General features: G+C 33.8%; 1 protein-coding gene across 1 annotated transcript in view; it reads left to right on the top strand.

Annotated features, from left to right (window-relative positions):
- The window catches only part of FSTL5 (follistatin like 5), a 269,724-nt gene that overhangs the window by 143,076 nt on the left and 107,448 nt on the right, over positions 1-19,200 (top strand). The window contains exon 6 of the mRNA XM_059844470.1: positions 8,551-8,671. Within this exon, the coding sequence (XP_059700453.1) occupies positions 8,551-8,671 (121 nt within the window). The remainder of the gene's footprint in view (positions 1-8,550; positions 8,672-19,200) is intronic.

Raw genomic sequence — 19,200 nt, 5'->3', positions numbered from 1 at the left:
TGTATAGATATATTGTAGAAGTTGAAAACAATTAAAATAATGAGGTAAATCACTTCTGTAATACTAAAGAAGCGTTCCTGCTTTATCTTAGCTAAGGCTAGAGAAGTACAGAAGAAATCTTGCCAAGAGAGTTCATGGTGGTCTCTAAATAGCAAATTTTAACAAATAACAGATCTAAACCAGTAATTGCCACTCTGGTAGGCATAGCAGCACTAACCTTAATCTCCCTAAAAGGATTGATTCTATTAAAGTGTTGAGAGGGCAAATGTACCTTGATTTACTAGAGGTATGTGTTTGAGAAACCTAATCATGGCTAAACTGTATTAATGAGTCTAATATTAGGCAGCTGATTAAAATTAAAAAAAAAACAGGATTTTTTTAGATGTGAGTGTTGAACATTATCCTGTTCATGGATATGGCAGTGTTCCATGGCAGTGTTATGAAATATGCTGGAGTTATCATTTCCATACTGCTAACTTTGAAAATTTTAGTTGCAGTTCCAAGGACCAGACGGTGATTGCAAATATAGGTGTCATGTCAGCTACTAATGCACTATTTCAAAAGATTGATTTAAAAATATTTTTCTGTACTTTTCCAATATCGATTTTTCCAGCAGCTCTTAGAGTCTTTCAGAACTTCAGCTTTTAAGGGACTTTGATGCCTGTATATATCTTACAAATTATAATTTATCTATGAATATACTGTATGACTAGATAACATAGATAGGAATCACATATATAGATTTGCAAACTATATTTAATTCTTTATTAAGTTTCTACATGCATACTTTTCCTTTTTATGTGTGTGTTAAACATAGTTTTAAAATAATTTAAAAATCTTCCATTATTGTGTTTTCAAACTTTCTATGCATACTTTTCCCAACATACTTTTTTTTCCTATAAAGAGGAATTTATAATGGCAGATGTAAAGAAGCTCTTTTTCACAAGTATGGAAACAAGTCATCCTTAAACCCCAAATACGTGGGTTTTGCTTTTGCTAAAATTCGTTGCAGAAACATCAAATTACTCAACCTACAGATGAATGTAAAGTAAATTCATTGTTAGTGTTGTGTGCTTTGTTACTGTATGGTTTAACAAGGGGCTCAGTTCCCCTCCCCATGAGGGACCGATGCTGGAGCAGTCAGTTCCTGAAGGACTTCTCCCTTTGGAAGGGACCAATGCTGGAGCAGTCACGAGGAACTGCATCCCATGGGAAGGACTCATGTTGGAGCAGTTCATGGAGGACTGTCTCCTGGAGGAGGGGAAGACTGAGAGGAGGAAGGAGTAGAAAAGAGAACATGTGGTGAAGTGGCTGCAGCCCCCATTCCCTGTCCCCCTGCTCTGCTGGGGAGGGTGAATATAGATAATATTTTCAGTGAAGTTAAGCCCCTTGGAGGAAAGGAGTTTTTAATATTTAGTTTTATTTCTCATTTATCTTACTCTTGTCTGATTGGTATTGAATTCAGTGAATTTGTCCTCAGGCTGAGTCTGTTTTGCCCATGACAGAAACTGGTGAGTGATTGCTCCCTCACTTTATCTTGGCCCATGAAACTTTCATTATCCAGTCAGGGTCAACCATCCACAGGGAGACATTACTGTACTCCTGAAAATGTTCTCTGGATTAGGAGAATTTTTCTAAGTTGTGGTCACAGTCAAAATTTTGAAATCTGCAGAGTTGTCATAAATAATAGCTCCTGTCTGCATTTTTAGTGTAATCATATTAAGGGGATATGAAAGGCAACATACTTGTTGTGGAAAACAAGGACTCCTGAGTTAATTTATGTTCACGTGAATATTGAATTTCAGTTTATAGTGCATCTTAAATTTTACATCTCGTCAATCTTGCAGTGCAATCAGGCCCTTGGATTGCATTTATTATCTCATAGGTGTCCATATAGACATCCTGCCTAATGTAAAATTGAAATGAATCAGTTGGAGATTGGAAATGGTGACAGCAGCATTCCAATTTTATTGATGTACTTTGGAACAAAAGTCATAAGGTTATTGAACTTGCATCACGATGCAAGAGAAACAAGTATTTTTCTCCCCAAAAAAGCAAAAGTAGTGTTCTTCTTAAAAAAAAAACCTATTTCAAATAGTAAGAAAAGTTTGGGGTTTTTGGAGTTGTTTTTTTGTTTGTTCGGTATGGTTTTTGTTAGGGTTTTTTTTGTGGTTTTTGTTTGGTCTGGTTTTTAATACTTCAAGAAAGATAGCAATACATTAAAAATTGAAAGACTATATATTTTTTTTTTTACTATTTGAACAGTTCTAGCATCTGGGTATAATATTTTTCATGGCTTTGTAGTCCAATACAGAATTGCAGCTAAAAAAGAATTTGAACTCCAATTCATTGTGTAAATGTAATAGGAAAACAGTGGGGTTGCATAGCTGCTTGCAGGCTCAATGGATTTTTTATTTTTCCAGTATAAATTCTTCTCTGCCTTGACTGCTTTAATCACTGCATCTGACTCATTTAATGTTTTAGTTTCCAAATCCTGTATTGGCAAGTGAGATGTGGCTTGGTTTTAAAAGGACTTACCAATTCAACCTTTTAGACCACTCTGTTTTGAGAAGTAGGTACTAACCAGAGAGAGTATCTATCTTTCCAAACTGAGAACTGTGAAAGAGGCAGGATTCTCATCATCTTCATCATCTCTGAGCAACATATCTGCAAGGTTTCCAGTAAGGTGAGGTGGTTCCTTGAAAGTTTGGTTTGTTTTTAAAGCACTTTGGCACATTTTAAATGAATCCAGAATAATGGAAGATAACTGAATCTTCTGGTTAGCAATGATTGTTCAGTTGTTAACAGACTCATTTGTTTATCTATTTTATCTTATGCAAAACCAAACTGAAATTTAATAAAAATTTGTAAATTAAATACCAGTGTTTCTTTCACTGGAGACTGCTTGATTACTGTATATTGTTTTTGCTGTATAGAAGAGGAAAAAGAGCAGACGTGCTGTGGGTAGGCATGGGAATAAAATGTGTTTTTCCAGTTATGAATGCAGTTATTCTACTATGGTGGAACTGCCATTTTATAAGCAGTAAGCCTTTTCTAGTTGCCATCAGTGAAAGATGCATAGGCTCTAAAAATGTTTCATTGCTTAACAATGAAATTCAAGGTTCTTTTTGAAGGTAGAAGTGTGTGAACTGAAATAATTTATACTTGATTTGACTTAGAGGGGGTTTTTTTATTGATTTCCTACACTAGTGATCTAAGAATGCAAAATTTTACAGAAAAGATAAGTGACATAGCCTGAAAGCAAGTTGAATATGTAACAATAATAATAATAATAATAATTATTATTTTTTTCTTCCCCTTCCTTTCCCTCATTTCAATTATCAGGTTTTAGATTCAAAAAAATAAATTAACATCCTTATTTATGAACTGGTATCTGTAACTTCAAATACCTGAATACATTTCTTTTACTTACCAGCTTAAAGTAGGACAAATGAAAATACATTACATTTCTATAAAAACTCATCCTTACTTCTGCAAAAACAAGTTTATTTTGGTTTTCTTTCTGTATTAATGATAATACTTTTGCACTTTAAGCTAGCCAATACTTCATGTGACTTGTTTGCAGAGGTACTTGTGTAAATTGCATCTCTCTGTCAGAATTTGTTTCTTAACCTGATCAAAATACTTGGTTGGACCTTGGCTTTTAAATTTTTACCTTCATGATTTCTGATTTTGCATCTAATCAGTGCTGTTATTAAGAGTTATTTGGAGGGCTTGGAACTCAGAGAAGGCATAATGATTCTATCTCCTCTTTGTGTTTTTAATCAACTTTGGTTTTCACTACATAGGCAGAAGAAAATTTTCTATGTTGAGTTATAATTCTTTTTATTTTCTGCAATTAATTAGGGACATATTATTTAGCTTGCATTATCTATTTTTGCTATCAATAATCTAGGAAAAAAACTAAACATGTGCTATATTCAATTCTAGGTTCAAAATAAATCTAAGAACCCTATATGGAACTTTCAAACTGGGGGAATGTAAGACTCTGTTAGGGAGTAGTATTGAGATAAAGCTTACAAACACTGTGAACATCATACCAACTCCAGCATCTTGATCTTTCTTAGGTGGCTTTGGTTTTATCAAGTAGCAGCATTTCCCGTTATATTCGTGCAGGCTGTGAAGGAAGCAGGAGCAAGCTTCATTTCTTGAAAAGATTCAAGGACTGGTGCTAACTGGAAGTGGGCACAGTGATGTAGGATTTTGTTTGCACTCATTGTTTTATCTTGGTTAAGTCCAGAGCCACAGTCTCAGAGTGATGGGGGTTCCAGGTTTAGTTCTGAGATGTAGAATTTTATCCAGCCTGTTTGTGTGGCCCTAATACCTATTCTGCTCTTATACTGTGAGCTAGGCAGCTGTAGCATTATATTTGCAGACACCTAAGGACACATTTACATCTTCTGAGTCAGATTAGGTCTTTCCTCTGCTAAATGCAGAATGGGAAAGGCCAAGAAATGTGCCTCTCATTGGAGTAGTTTGCAGAAAGGCATCTCATATCTGAGCTATGTAACTTGATCAGTTTGGGATAGTTATGAGGTAATACCTTTAAATGAAATTGAACACATGCCTTTGAAGGGCAATAGCTGTGGGTTTAGCAGTTCTGGTATCTATTTGCTTGGGGATCTCTGCATCATTCTGTGATGCACAAGTCCTATATCTTTACATATATCAAAGGTATCACACTACTATAAATAGAGGATTGTGTTGCTGCCCTACAGGACTTGGTGGTAAATTAAAGGAAAATTGATTTACCTAGATTAACAAAAGCTAAAGCAAGGAACAATTTACCAACTTTTATTATCAATTTGGTTTAATTATTAATCAATTATTTTAATTTGTAAAAAGTTATACTGCTGTGGAAGATGGTGAAACAAGTAATTGAACCCCCTCTTATGCAGTCAGAATTAATTTGGAGCACAGTTCTCACAATGCCTGGTGTTTGATGTACTAGGTGTTTCATCGAGCACTGAGTGGCACTGTTGTGATGAGGTACTTGTTTTTAGGAAAGTTGAATGCATGTTAACTGAGTGACCACATTTGATTTAAAGGGAGGTTTTGTTTGTAATTGTATTTATGCAGCATTTTCCTTGGGGAGGGAGGTACATAAAGACCATTAATCACAGGCAAGCAAAAATCCGTCCACCACTTCAGGGAAGGTGGGCTAAGGAAGGATGTGTTATGTTATTCGTTGTCTAGTTTCAGAAGATCCACATATTTTTTTTCATTTTGACTGTCAGAAATCAGATTAAAAGGAATGAAACAATCTGTTCTGATGTGCAGTTTGTAATTTTAAACCAGATTAACTTTCCCAGTTTTCTAAAATTTGGAGATTGACTAAATTTCTGAGAGCCTCTGAACTGAGGTGACAGTATGGTGTTTCATAGGAAATAGAAAATTGTGGGCTATATCTTTTAGACATTTAATCTTTTCCAGAAAATGCAAATCCTTCCTCCATGTTTCAAAGAGTATTAAATTCCAATTGATAAATTTCATTTTCTGAAAAAGACATATTTATTTTGAAAATGTAGGTAAGTTTCTACGTTTTCAGTATTTGTAGGGTTTCACAATGAACCATGAAAAGTTTTGCTGTATATTCTGCCTTTTACTAGTTTACAATATTAAAAGTAAATGCTTCATTGTCTTTATGCAAATTCAAACTAAAAATTGTGGGCATAAGTATTTGTGAACCTTCTCTGGTATGAATTTTCAACTTAAACACTGGAAATAAAATAATCCATGTTTGACCTGTATGGCGCAATCATAAAATTGTGAAGACAATCCTACTCAGGCTTTAGCCTCTCTACTTTATTTCTAGGTTGTGACTTGCTAAAAATTTTGGTATTTTTTCTTCTGTCTCACTAAGAAATCATCATTTAGGTTAACCAAGGAGTAGACAGCCTGCATTTAAAGAATTGGCTCAAGAAACAGTTTCCTTGTATTTTACTCTTCTCCATGGACAGAAATTAATAGATTAATAGAATTGAAAATCTAAGGTATATTGTTGGATCATCTGTGAAACACAAGTGTGATTGCATGGTGGTGTATCATATATACAAAATTTTATTCTGTTTATCCTACACTTTGAAGTAAGGCCTTGCAAAAAACTTCTATGAGTCTGCAGCCTTAATTTGTCAGGCAGTCATATTGGCTTTGCTGGAGTGTCATATGGCTTGTGACTTCATATCTCAGTTGATCTGCACTTCAAGTTGCTACAGAAACGGGTAATTTTTCCAAATCCAAACCCCCACATCCTGAATTGTACCTGGTTCTGAGCCATATCTCATGATAGAATATTAATCTCCTTCCTTTTCAAAAGGAAAAGCCAACCAACAACCCAAAAGTTCTGTGAAGGTTAATTTTTCTTCTGATCACAGAGTTGATCTGATCCACAGATCCTGTTGGAAAACTGGGAGATGGCTAGATCCTGCACAAGAGAATTCAGGTTGGAACAGCTCTTATAGAAGGAAATCACAGACACAGATAATTAGGATTAATTATCATATGAAATCCCTTCTGCATCTTCTAAAATCTATCCTCACAGACTCACAGGTTGGACAGTTAATCAGCAGTGAGCATATTTTCCAAAGAATTCCACCAGCATAAAAATGTCTGTACAAAAAAAAGCATTGACTATTATATCTGTAATCAAAGTGATAGATTTGCTGTAGACAAAAATTAAGTAATTGCCAGGATGATAACATATACCTGTCTGTAGTATCAGTATTTGAAATAGTAGAATCATTCTACCCAATATTTTTTAAATTATTTAAAAAAAAAAAAGTTACTTTTCATTTATTCTTGGTCAATTTGAACAGACAACAGATTTTAGTTTGAAGAATGGAAGCTGAGAATGTTAATTTTAAATTTAAAATGTGGTACTGTAAAGCCAGGTGCTTAGGGGATTTAAAAAAGGTTTTCTTCAACCTTAGGTGTAAAATTTCATTTTTTATTTGTACAATTGAAGATAGTGAAAGGAAGCTTTTAAAACAATGAAACAATGAGAGTATTCATACTGGATATTCATGGCCTTGAAATTTCAGTGATTGCTGAAGTTTCCAGTATACACCATTACATATTTAGTTCTTCTTGTATAACTGTAATGGGTTTAGAGTTACTAATTTTCCCAGAATACACTTTGTCCTTTATGTACCAGCTGCAAGATCTATACAATTTTGTATTTTCTTAATTCACTTTAATGTGAGCTCAATAAAAAGGCTTTTAAAGGATGGGAGGTAGTTAGCACTAATATTCAGGTAGCATAGTATGTATTTTTAATTGATAATAGCAAAAGCTGGTTTTGTAGTGATTTTTCTTATCTTTGTAAATGGTTTTCATACTCTCTAATGTACTAAAAAGGTGATTATCCTTTATAATGCTTTTATATTATTATGTAGCAAATGACTTCGGGTAGCATAAAATGTTTGTGTCTTTCCCTCTAATGCTCTTGTTATTCCCTATTATTCTTTTAGGTATCTTGTGTTTACTTGAATAGTAACTGGACAAATTCCTTTGCAGAACAACTGAAACACAAAAGCCCCTGTATTCCTTTTTTTTCAGAAGATATTCTCTGTTGATACAAATATAATAGTCGTTTTGCAATTATCATAGGAGACTGAAAAAGGGTTGGAAGAGTAATTATTTTACCTAGAAATTAACTGCAGTTAAATTTTTTTCAGTGCTTAATATAAAACTGGAAACTGTGGATTATTGCAATGAAAAGTTGCATTAGTTTGGGCTCTTTCAGTTATGAGGTAGCACTTCTAATACATGCCCTATATAATAAGACAATTCTAAATTCCTCTCAGCATCCTAAAAATTCCTCAGCTGGAATCTAAGTAGATGTCTATGACATACACAGACCTAAAACAAAAAGGTGCATGTATTAAAGAATGTTTCTCTGGGATAAGTTCATCAGAGTTAAAAATCTAACAGCTATTAATTTTGATCTATTTACAAATTGAATGTGTCCCCACTGAGAAACAGGAGCCTTTTCAGGTCAGCTAGTTATATAACAGGTTTTGGTAAGATAATAGGCTTGCCAAAAGCCTGAAGAACTTGATGCAATTAGTAGGGTAGTAAGAGTTTGTATTAGCTATTTTTGGAAGTGTCTGCATTTGGTTTCTGTAGGTTAGAAATTAGAGGAAAAAGAAATTATGTCATTTATACTTGGGAAATTAATATTTTAGGTATATTTGAATGTTTCCTAGTCCCCATTCGTGTACATAGAGAGTAAAATTAACTTTAAAATTCCCAGTGTCTTTATAGTGCTTCAGTCTGTCTCCATTATATGCTGTGTATATTCTAAAAAACTTTTCTGTAATTTCAGAGAGTCTGTCCTAAAGGTATTAACTTTAAAAAGTGTAATAAATAATTACAAAGTAGCTGAAAATCCCTGACTTTACACAGCTGCAGTTCATTGCCCCACAGCAACCTTAAAATGATCTATTAAATGATTATTAGAAACAATTAATTATACCAGAGAACTCAAAGAGCTCAAATGTAATTTCATGGTTATAATTTTCTTGTCAGGTAATAAAACGGGATGAGCTTGGCAAGGAACCGTCTGACTGCTCCGTGTTCGATTTGCTGAAATATGATGATTATAACAGTGACAAGCACCTGGATCTAGAAGAGTTCTACAGAGCTTTTCGTAAGTACCAAGATTAGCCTCTTCCTTGAGTCTTGCTTTCTCTTTCTTTCTCTGTTTTTCTGAATGGTGGCCCTTGGTTTTTGAAGCATGAAACGTTTGGATGCTGTACTTAAATTAGTGAAATTTAATAGTCATAAAACAGCAGAAAAATTTTTAGTGGAAATCAATGATACCCAGTAGCTTCCTGATTTATGAAGGAGTTTGGTAATGGAGAATTTATGGATAATCTTTCTGGATGCCAACATGCTTGGATAAGTCTGTGCTGTGTGAAAGTGGCAAGCAGCGTGGTCAAGGCATAATCAATAGAACCGAAATACCTCCCTGCACTTTTGTTTATGAGTGCTGATGAGAGCATTTTTGACAAACCCAGCAACAAATTGTAATGCTTCTCTTTGGTGCCTTATGGCTTCACAGGACTTGGAAGGAGATAAAGATTTTTGGTGTAGTTTTGCAAGGTATTTGTTTTCTGGATACCAAAGGGGTCTCAGGACAAATGTGTGTAGTACAAACAAAAAACTTGACCAAATCACTGGGTTAGCAGACAGAAGATGTTAAGAGCTTTTATACAGTATGTTAAAGGTAATATCCATATATTTTGTTATATCCAGATAAGAGCTGATGATTTTTCACTCTTGTCTACCTCAAATTCAAGATTCAGTCTTGAAATCTCGGTTTAAAAGCTCTTGCTCCAAACTCAGTAACATGGCAGCACAGAACATCAAGTTTGTCCTAAATTTGTTTTATAATTACTTATTATACATTGACTAGTCCATTCATGTATCTTTATTTTGAGTAATTACAGACTGTTGCTTTAGTCTTCTTCTAGTTTATCTTTGGGCAGAGAAGCACTCATCCGCTTCAGCTGATGTCAAATGAAAAAGGGATAAAAAACTGCTCAGTTTTAAACTATAAAGTAGTGAGTTGATGTTATTAAAAAAAAAAAAAAGATGCATGGAAAGCAAAAAGAGTAAACATTAAATGAATAATCAAGACAGACTGCCTGAAAGTATCTTAGTTTTTTACCACTGAATTAGATTTTTATTTCTCTGAAAGTCTTTCAGAAAGTGTGACTTTTGTGATGCAGCTTAGCTGAACAAATTACTTACTGCTCCTAAAAATAACTTGATCCTGCTTCCTGAGGTTATCTGAGTGGCTTCCTTGCAGTGTCCTAACAGTCACAGTCTCTCCTCTGAGTCACTTACTAAGTCAGCAGAAAAATATTCACCCTCCACATCCCGCCCCAATCCTGTCGTGTGACCTGAATTGATTAAGTGAAGGGTCAGATCATAACTCATGCAAAAGTGTGAGCAGAGCCAAGAAATAAGGTGGAGGAAGAAAATGAGAGCTATTAAGACATTGTGATGGTGAGGTAAATTAATTCATCTGCAGCAGCAAAACACTAGGAAATACCCTAATTTCATTTTTAAAGGTTGTGATACAAGTTTGGCTTACAAAAATGTACAGAGTTATACAGCATCTGTAGAAAAACACACATTAGCTGTGATTATATGGCTAGATGTTGTACTTCTAGATTGTGATTAAGTGCATAGTTTTAGAAATTCATATAGAAGCCTTTATCATATACAGCAATCCAAGAAGGTTAAAGACATATTTAAAGCATTAGCATGATTTTTGTAAACATTGTATTAATGGAAGCATAACATTGTTCTTCAAAATAAGACTTTGATGTGTCTCTGAGGGACTATTTTGTATAGTTGTAAAACTCCAGACATAAGAATAGCTTTTTGTTATGTATTTTTAATGGATTTTTGAATAATGAAAATAATTTCCATATGGTATGTTAAACATTGCCTTAATATGAATGTTAATGAAAACATTAGATTATATAAAATTAGGAATCATTTAGGTTTCTTTGTTGCAGTAGAGTAGTGGAGAAGACCCTATTTAAAACTAAAAGGCTATCTTGGAAGATGATTTCTAGAGTAAGATTCATTCTTCTATGTCATTAACAAAACTTAGATGTATTCATTGCATATTGAAAAATAAAACCAAAAACCAGCTGCTACTTCATTGTATGGTGTCTGCCTAGAAAGCCAAAGAAATGTGACAAAGTATTAGGCTCTGTAATGAAGATAAAATAAATACTCTTGAAATAAATTTGAGGATTCACTGTAGTTTGATTTCATTTTATCTTAAAAGAGTTTGAATTCATTTAGTTTGACCTACCTCACCAGCATTAACAAAAATTATGTAATGCTATAAAAGGATACTAAGCTAAGCAAAACCAAAACCAATTGAGTGTGGCACCTGGTCACTCGAGCTCTTATGGCTAAGCAAGATGACACAAAGCTGGAACCAAGCTCTCCACACAAGCCATGCCAACCCAAGGTAAAGCAAATGTGACAGCCCCTCTCCAGAGGCCCGTGGTGTTTGTCTATGGCCAAGCTGGTGAGATGTTACTAGTAATGCCAAGCCTGGATTTACCAGGATAAAGAGAATTAATATAGACATGGACCCAGATCCATGTATGAAAATGTGCACAAGAAGCAGCACAACACATCTTCCACACACTATTCCACAAAAAATATCTCTTCAGTTTAGCATCCACCCACAAAATAATTATACATCTTAATTTCTTCAATAAAGTGAGATAGGAAGGTTGCAAATATTTCTTCCAAATAGAAATAAACCTTTATTTTCCCCTTAGAATTTCCTTTAAGTACTTAATACTTTAGAGTTTACATTCTATATTATTGCACAGTAATGATTTATTCTTTTTCTTATTATGTTACATTGTAATTATATGTTGTAACTTTAAAATTATCCCATTTTACAATTTAGAAAACATAATTTTTCACCAGCTCGGACGCTTTCAAACATCTTGAGCAAATAGAAAGCAAAACAGGAAAGTTTTTTCCCAAATTATTGTCATAACTCTCTCATGAATGAAAGATTTTAACTGAGTAATGGTAATTCCAGGGAATTGTCTTCTAAAACATGATAGTGTTCTTTGGCGACATTTAAAAGTCTTGGCCATTAATTCAAATTAAAAAGTTCTTGTAGATTTTTTTGACCTATTGCATGATCCCACCAATTGAACTTGACTCTGTGTTTTTCATGGGTTTTTCCATTCCTTTATATCTGCCATTATAATGTACATATGGATCTTAATCTCAGTTTAATACCTGCTATTCCCACTGGAATTGCCTCTATCCCTAATTTTAATGAAGGGGTAGATTTGAGAAATGTCAATTTCTCATTGAAGGTTGTGCAACTGCTAGAATATGTGTTACTGCCTTTTATTCACTCAAAATGGCAGTGAAGAAAATTTGGCTTTGCGATGATGGAGAAATTGATCCTATTCAAAGCTTCCACACAAAATTCAAAGGAGTTGATTGTTTGATTCTTTGTTTGTTTTATTTGTGTACAAGAAATTGGTGTAATGTGAACACAGAAATACTAAGGCAAGGTGGTAGAGATTGGGCAGAGCTTTGGGGTCGCAGAACCACAGTTTTTATGCATGGCGATACCACAAGGGTTCTTCTAAAGCCAGTTTGTACCTAGCACTGGTAAAATATAAAATGTACAATAGTTAATAGATATCCTTTAAGTCTTACTTGAATTTGATCAACATTAAAGAGGTCTCATTTTCTAAAGGTAATTGTCCATCAGCATTTTCTATTGAGCATAGAAGAACTTTTGAGAAAGCTGGAGAAGGTGTGAGAAAAGGCATAAGGGAAATTTGTGTCCTCAGCTTTGGCCTTAAAAGGGGATAGTGATAATCAAGCAAACTACTAGTGTGCACTTTTCCAGCTGTGATTTCAAATAGTATTTAAAAACTTAGGTAAGATTTTGAACACAGATAGGATTAAAAATCATATTCATTGTGGTGTTGAACAAATTGCTCCATTAAAGTAGTTTCTTTTTAAAGAATTAGGCAATTGCATTTTATTTTAATAGGAATGCCTATCTTTGGAATTAATTATCAGTCTTCTTTCATTAGCATTTGCAGGTAGGACTTTTTTCATTGGCATACTTAATTAGAAATTTTCCTCACAAATATCAGCAATTCTATTTTTAACTCCAACAGTAGAAAAGGAACAACCTTAAGGGCAAAGATGAAGCACAGGCTGTTTTAAAGGTATTAATATGCACATAATTCTATATCTATACATACATACATATACATGCTTGCTTGTATTCTGTGATTTCCTTTCAACAGTCTCATTTTATCTGACACAATGGATACACATTAGACTGGACAGCCAAATGTAAATAACTGTGTGCAGTGGAATAAAAAAAATCCCTTTCCCCTTTCACAAGGTCAGATGCTGAGGCAGTAACAAACAGGGAATATATCTCAGCCTTGAACATTTCTGCCAAGCTTCACAGAATGTTGCAGACAGATGAAGACGCTTACTGGCTTCTGTAAAGTTTTTTCTGGCTATAGTCTCTTTTCATGTCGGGGACAGGGGTAAATTGTAGTGCTGTAGCATCTATCTCCTAATTATTTCTCTGCTATATTCCATAACAGTTTAATTAAATCAATAGTGTGTGCAGAGAGGAACCTGAAAAATTACTTCCTCTAACATAGGTAGATAAAGCAGAAAGTTTAGTTCTAGTTGGATTTTTGGAGCTTGGGACTGAAGGAATCAGCTGATTCAGTCCTCCACTGCTTTGGCCACATCATGTAAAATTGTATCCTAAAAGTGATCCAATTCCATCTTAGTGTTTTGTTTTGCTTTTCTGCATTCCTTCCTCATCCAGTCTCAAGCTAAAAAATGTTTTATCAGCAGACATTTTTTAGACAGGGAAGGATATATTTAACTTTTTCTGAAAGGACAAGCAAAATCATAAAATGAAGGAGCTGAACGAAAGCTAAAAGGGTTGTGGAATACAGTTTATATGTTCAGTAATGTAAATCTCAACCAGTGTGCTTCCTTTATTTTTCAAAGATTTTCTTTCTTTGCCTAATGTCTCCTGTGGTATCATGATAATTTTGTGTTCGCTGTAAATGCTGTCTCCTTTTGTTTTTCTTCTAGTGTTCTTTCCTAAAATAAATAATCTTACTTGTTTTCCTCCCATATAAATAAAATTTCAAAGCAGATACTTCAAGTGGCCTTCATGGTGGGCTGTAAAATCTCAAGGCATAGCACAAGGAAATAAATAGTAATAAATTATTCTGCTTGATCACTCAGCACATGTATATGTAGGCATTTGTCTGTAATTCCAGTAGAAAGAATTACACTAACTTAGACATTTATGAATAGAACTGATTGAATACAATTAATATAAACCCCAAATTTATTTTACATAATTGAACTAAGAGCTCTATGTATCAATTGACATTCTGCATAAAATGAAAGGAAAAAAAGCAATGTCTCTCAGAATTGATTCCTATTGTAACTATTCCTATTGTTGCTGTTCTTGATGTTGTCTAATGCTAAAAAAAAGGGGCCACAGAAGGGATTTGGGCACTGAGGACTTGACTGTAAAAAATACCCCATGACGTATGAGAAAGTGTGAGAATTATCTAAGCAGAACAAAATATGACTAATTGTCATCCTTCTATGAACCATGCTTTTTGGTTTTGCTGGAATTATTTGTGCCTTCAGGCACCACTCAACACTGGTAACAATATCTAATCTGTTGTGCAGCAGTTACTGGGCATCTTGTATGTTGCTGCTGTACACACTAATTCTGTATATATTTAAAAGTACTCGCAGTTTTGAAATGACATTCAGGTCACAGATACCAAATTTGGGGTTCAGGCACTTCTTGTGGCTGAAGAATTGGTATGAAGTGATTTATATAACTCCAGTAATAACAGATATTATGGAAATTTTTGATCTGGTCCAAAATTACAGAACTTGCTTTGGGCTCACCTTTTAAGAGAAACTTTGAGGTCAGTGACTTCTATGACTGTCCAAATCAGTACTTTGTTTTGTCTTGAATCATGTGGAAAGGAAGCAGTCAGAAGTTCCTATAAATACAGTGGTCATTATAAACACATATGCTTAATTATTGTATTCTCTCAGTTCTGAAAAAATATTCTAAAACATCTCTGCTTTCATTATAATAGCTCTACTTCTACTTTAAGTTGTCAAATGCAATAATTACAGTTGCATGTTCAGAAATGGTTTTTTTGAAATGTGAATCATCGTTTCTGGAGCAAAACAGACAAGAATTAAGAAACAAACAACCCTATGACAAAATCTAAATTTTAAAAAGGCCTAGACTGAATTACTCAATGAAGCTAATGAGACTTCCCACTGGATTCCTTAAGTTATCTTGAAGTCCACAAAGGCTAATTAAAAAAAACCTTATGTAATTTATATTTCAAGTTAATTCAATATGAGGTCTCAAATATTGTATTTACTGTGTAATCTGAGTCAGAGCTTTATGGCTATGATGAGTCTTTAATAGTAAAACATGTTAACAAATAGTAGAGGAAACATTTTCTGAGGGAGGAAGAGGTATTATTCTGTCTCCTGCTACCATTAATTCCTTTTCAGCAACAACTTGAGTGTATTAGCTTGTTCCAGAGGGTGCTGTATTTCACCACTAGCCTCTGAAAACACCAGTAAACATCATACTGAGCAGGAGCTGTTGGACTTCATGGTAATTTGTTTTGCTCAATCTGATTTATCTCTCAAATTCTTACCTATGCTCTAAGTATTTTCAATCTAGAGAATCTCTGCTGGAAGAAAATACACCCTCTTTTCTTAGTGGGCTGAACTTTAAAATGATCATTAGAAACAAGAAAATATCTAAATAAATAAATAAATAAATATTATTTCAAATATTGTTTCATGGATTGAAGTAGTGTGCCTGAAATTTCTCACATGCCACTAAGTCTACTCATTTTGATGCCAACTGAATTTTCTTCATGTTCTGGGGGAATCAGGTAACATATTTATGGCCACCATAGGTTTGCATGAGTAAATAAAACAAATATTTCACAGGCTCTTTGGGCATCACACTCAAGAAAGGAGGAGATGTTGTTTATGAACCTTGAGCTCTGCTGATCTCTAATCCTATCACAGGGCATTTACCTGGAAGCTTTTGCCTGCTTTGGTGATGTAAGTTACTAGAGATAGCAGTATGAAGTACAGGATTGCAGAGGATGAGGACGGGAACAAAACACCTTCGGTATAGTAGCTTTGTTTCAGGCAAGGGGATTGGTGGAGAGTGACTTGCATGGCATTTGTCACTGGCTCAACATGCCAGAGACTGAAGTCTTACACGAAGTGTTTCAATGAGCTTATTCTGGAGAATAACGCAAAATGGTGGGGGAAAAGTAAACACCAAAAAATTACACATACTTGGGTGTGGTTAGCAAAGTACCTCAGTAATTCATCTGTTGCTTATTGCTCAGGAATCAGTTATCTGTGGTGAGGTATAATATTTTTGTTAATATTTTTGCTATGTTGTGAATTATGGGAATATTTCCGTATCTGCAGAGCAGTGTACCTGTGGGTTTAGGCTATGACTGATGTTCCAACATCCACAAAAGCCTTTATGTGGATGTTCTAAAGAAATTTCAAGGAAAATTTAAAATAATAATTTATAATTAGTTTCCTTTATTGACTATTTTAAAGGAAGCTCTCTTTCTTCTTAACGGGGGTGAGGTGGAGAGAAGAAAGATGCTATCAGAACATAAGTAATGACTGGGCATTAAAGGAGGCAATCACCAGCTAATCCACAAGCAAGAACATTAAGTATCTCTACTTCAAGGCAGAATTACTCATCTGGAACTATCATGAATATTAATAGCTCATAAAGTATTATTTAGTAAGAAAGCCATTTGATTAATCTATTCATTGTTTTGCTATTTTTGCCTACTGGTGCTTTTTAAATATCAAGCACTAATGTTCATTTTAGAACAGTGTGGCTTAGTAGTTTTAATCAGAATTTTTTGGGTTTGGTTTTTCTTTTCTTTTGGTTTGTTGATTTATTGTTTGGGGTGGTTTTTTTAGGTTTTTGTTTGGTTTTGTTGGTGGTGATTTGGGGGTTTTTTAGGGAAGTCTGGCTTGGGTTTTTTAGTAACTCTTCTACTCTTCTTTCTTTGCTTGTTCTCACATTTGGGTAAATAAATTTTTAAAAAATCATTAGAAGAATGTAGAATATTTTTAATAATCCCTTAGACATCTGGATTTCTTAAGAATATCTGACATTTCCACTGTAAAAGAAAATCTACATGCATAATTTTGTACCAGGTTTTATGAAAGTTCTTTGAAAATTTTGTAAATAGAGTTAATAGAAAAATAATAATTCCAATTTTGCAAAACTTGTGAGCTTTCCTCACTAGACCTTAGAAAAAAGTGCATTACATTGCTCTGTGCAGTTTTTTGTTGAATACCCTTAAATATCCATTGCATGCAGTAAGAAGAAATTACCTCAAAATATTTGCATTGCAAAGAAATATTTTGGAGAAGAAATCCTTCTAGTTCCCTTCATTTTTCATGGTGGATTAGGTTCCAGTAAAGTTTTCTTATTTCAGGGAATTTCATTCTTAACTTAATTTTTCAAAATAATAGGACACTTAAAAGTTTTATTGCAGCATTTCTCCATAGCTTTTGAGTTTGGTATATTTTTTTCTCTTTAATATATTGATTCCATAGTGTGAGGGTTTTTTAATGTTGTATGCTTTTGCAGTTTATAATTATCCTAGTACATGTGTATTTTTGGCTCACTGGAGTGAGGGAAATATTTTATTAAATGCATCAAAGAAAATTTGGATAAAATAATTTTCAATATTGAAATTATCTATATAGTACATTTTGAATTTTAAAAAAATTGATCTTGGCATCCCAGAAGCGTTTGAAATTACCTTAACATCAAAAAATGTATTAAGGTTTGGGTTTTTTTAAGGCAGAATATTGTTCTTTAACACATGTATTAATCTTATTGGTCTACTTTGCAAGAGTTGCTAGTACATATATTAGAAAATGGTAATTGTTTAAGTATGTTTACAAAGAACTTGGATAAAAGGATTCCATCACGATAAATTGTTATTTTCGATTAGTACTTAGCTTCATTTTCTGAAGTTATATATTGAATGAAGGGAAATATAATATAATTTACATGTTGGTATTTTAACTCAGGAAATTAGGATTAATTCAATCCAGTAGTTATAGAACTTCTTGGTATGTTTGGAGATATACATTAAAAGCTCTTTATTTTGTTCTGTTATTTTTTTAAATTTTATTTCAATAAGTCTTAATTTCTTGTCATCAAGCATTTGCCTGGTTAGTACAGCACAGATCTCTAAGTGTTTGTAAGTAGCTTCCAGTATACTGCCACTCCTAAGGATATTTGTATGTGTCTAGAGTTAAGGAGTGTGATTTTAAGCTGCTAAAACTCAGCATAAATATTGACAACTGTATGGGTAGGGCTGAAAGAATATCAACTACTCCACTTAAAGCTATTTTAGTGGTCTGTGATATGTGATATTGTAAACTGTGAGACTAATTGCTTCTCATCACTCCTGGCTTTCCAAGTCTTCAGAAATAAACATCTCATAATTGCATATAGTATTGTTTATGTCTTCATTAAAGAATGACATGTGAGCTGAATTCAGTAGGAATATTTATGCATGTATGGGTTGCATCTATTTGATAAAATTGTCCATCATGAAACAGATGAAATTATCTGACTCCACTCCCTGTGGTGACTGCAGCCCCTATTTAACTGGATGAATATTATCTGAGATGTAGATATGTGACACTTAGTGACATGGTTTAGTCTGGACTCCTCAGTGCTGGATTAAAATTGGAAATTACGATTTTATATGTCTTTTCTAATCTAAATTATTCTCTCATACTATCTACAGCTTAAAAACATCTTTGCAATTTTCTAAATCTATTATGGATGCTGTTGGATATTAAAAAAGCCCAGTCTTCTCCCCAACCCCCAACAAGAAAACCTGAACATTTTCTACCAAAGGAAATGAGGAAACAGGTTAACAAAATATCCCTGTGCCTCTATTATATACAGAATTAAATCGTCAGTAGGCTCTCAAGCTGGTTTTCTAAACACATCATGCTCACAGAGTGTCAAATCTTATCTTAAGTAGGTTAGCAAGTGATTTATATGGAAATGCAATTTTGACTGTAGTAAAAAAGAAGGTGTCATACAAAGGCTATGAAGCAGAGGTTTACATAGTGCAATATTGTGTCAAAAGAGATCTTAAAAAAATAGTGAAAACCTAGAGGAGAGTACAACCACATAAGCCTTCTTTCTGTAGTTATTTAGTGTAAGAATTGGGAACCTGGTTGTGTAAGATTGGTAGGGATCCAACAAGTAATGTTTGCCACTGTGTCACATATAAATATTTCAAGAAAGGGTAATTTTTAAAAAATTTGTTTTGCATTATGCTTATAATTCTTTCCAACTAAGACATGTGGTAGAGATATATTTCTCAGAGGGAATTTTATTAGTGTTTTAAAACTTCCTTAGTAGTCTATTTAAGAAATATTTGATGCTGAACAAAGATTAATGTTGTGTTCCTGCTCATGAATTGTTGAGTTAATGTCTACTTTAAGTAACAACATATACTTGTTAAC

The sequence above is a fragment of the Haemorhous mexicanus genome, chromosome 4 (genome assembly GCF_027477595.1).
Source record: "Haemorhous mexicanus isolate bHaeMex1 chromosome 4, bHaeMex1.pri, whole genome shotgun sequence".
NCBI classification, from domain to species: Eukaryota; Metazoa; Chordata; class Aves; order Passeriformes; family Fringillidae; genus Haemorhous; species Haemorhous mexicanus.
The sequence above is the reverse complement of the archived record's forward strand: the minus strand, read 5'-3'. Positions and strand labels throughout refer to the sequence as shown.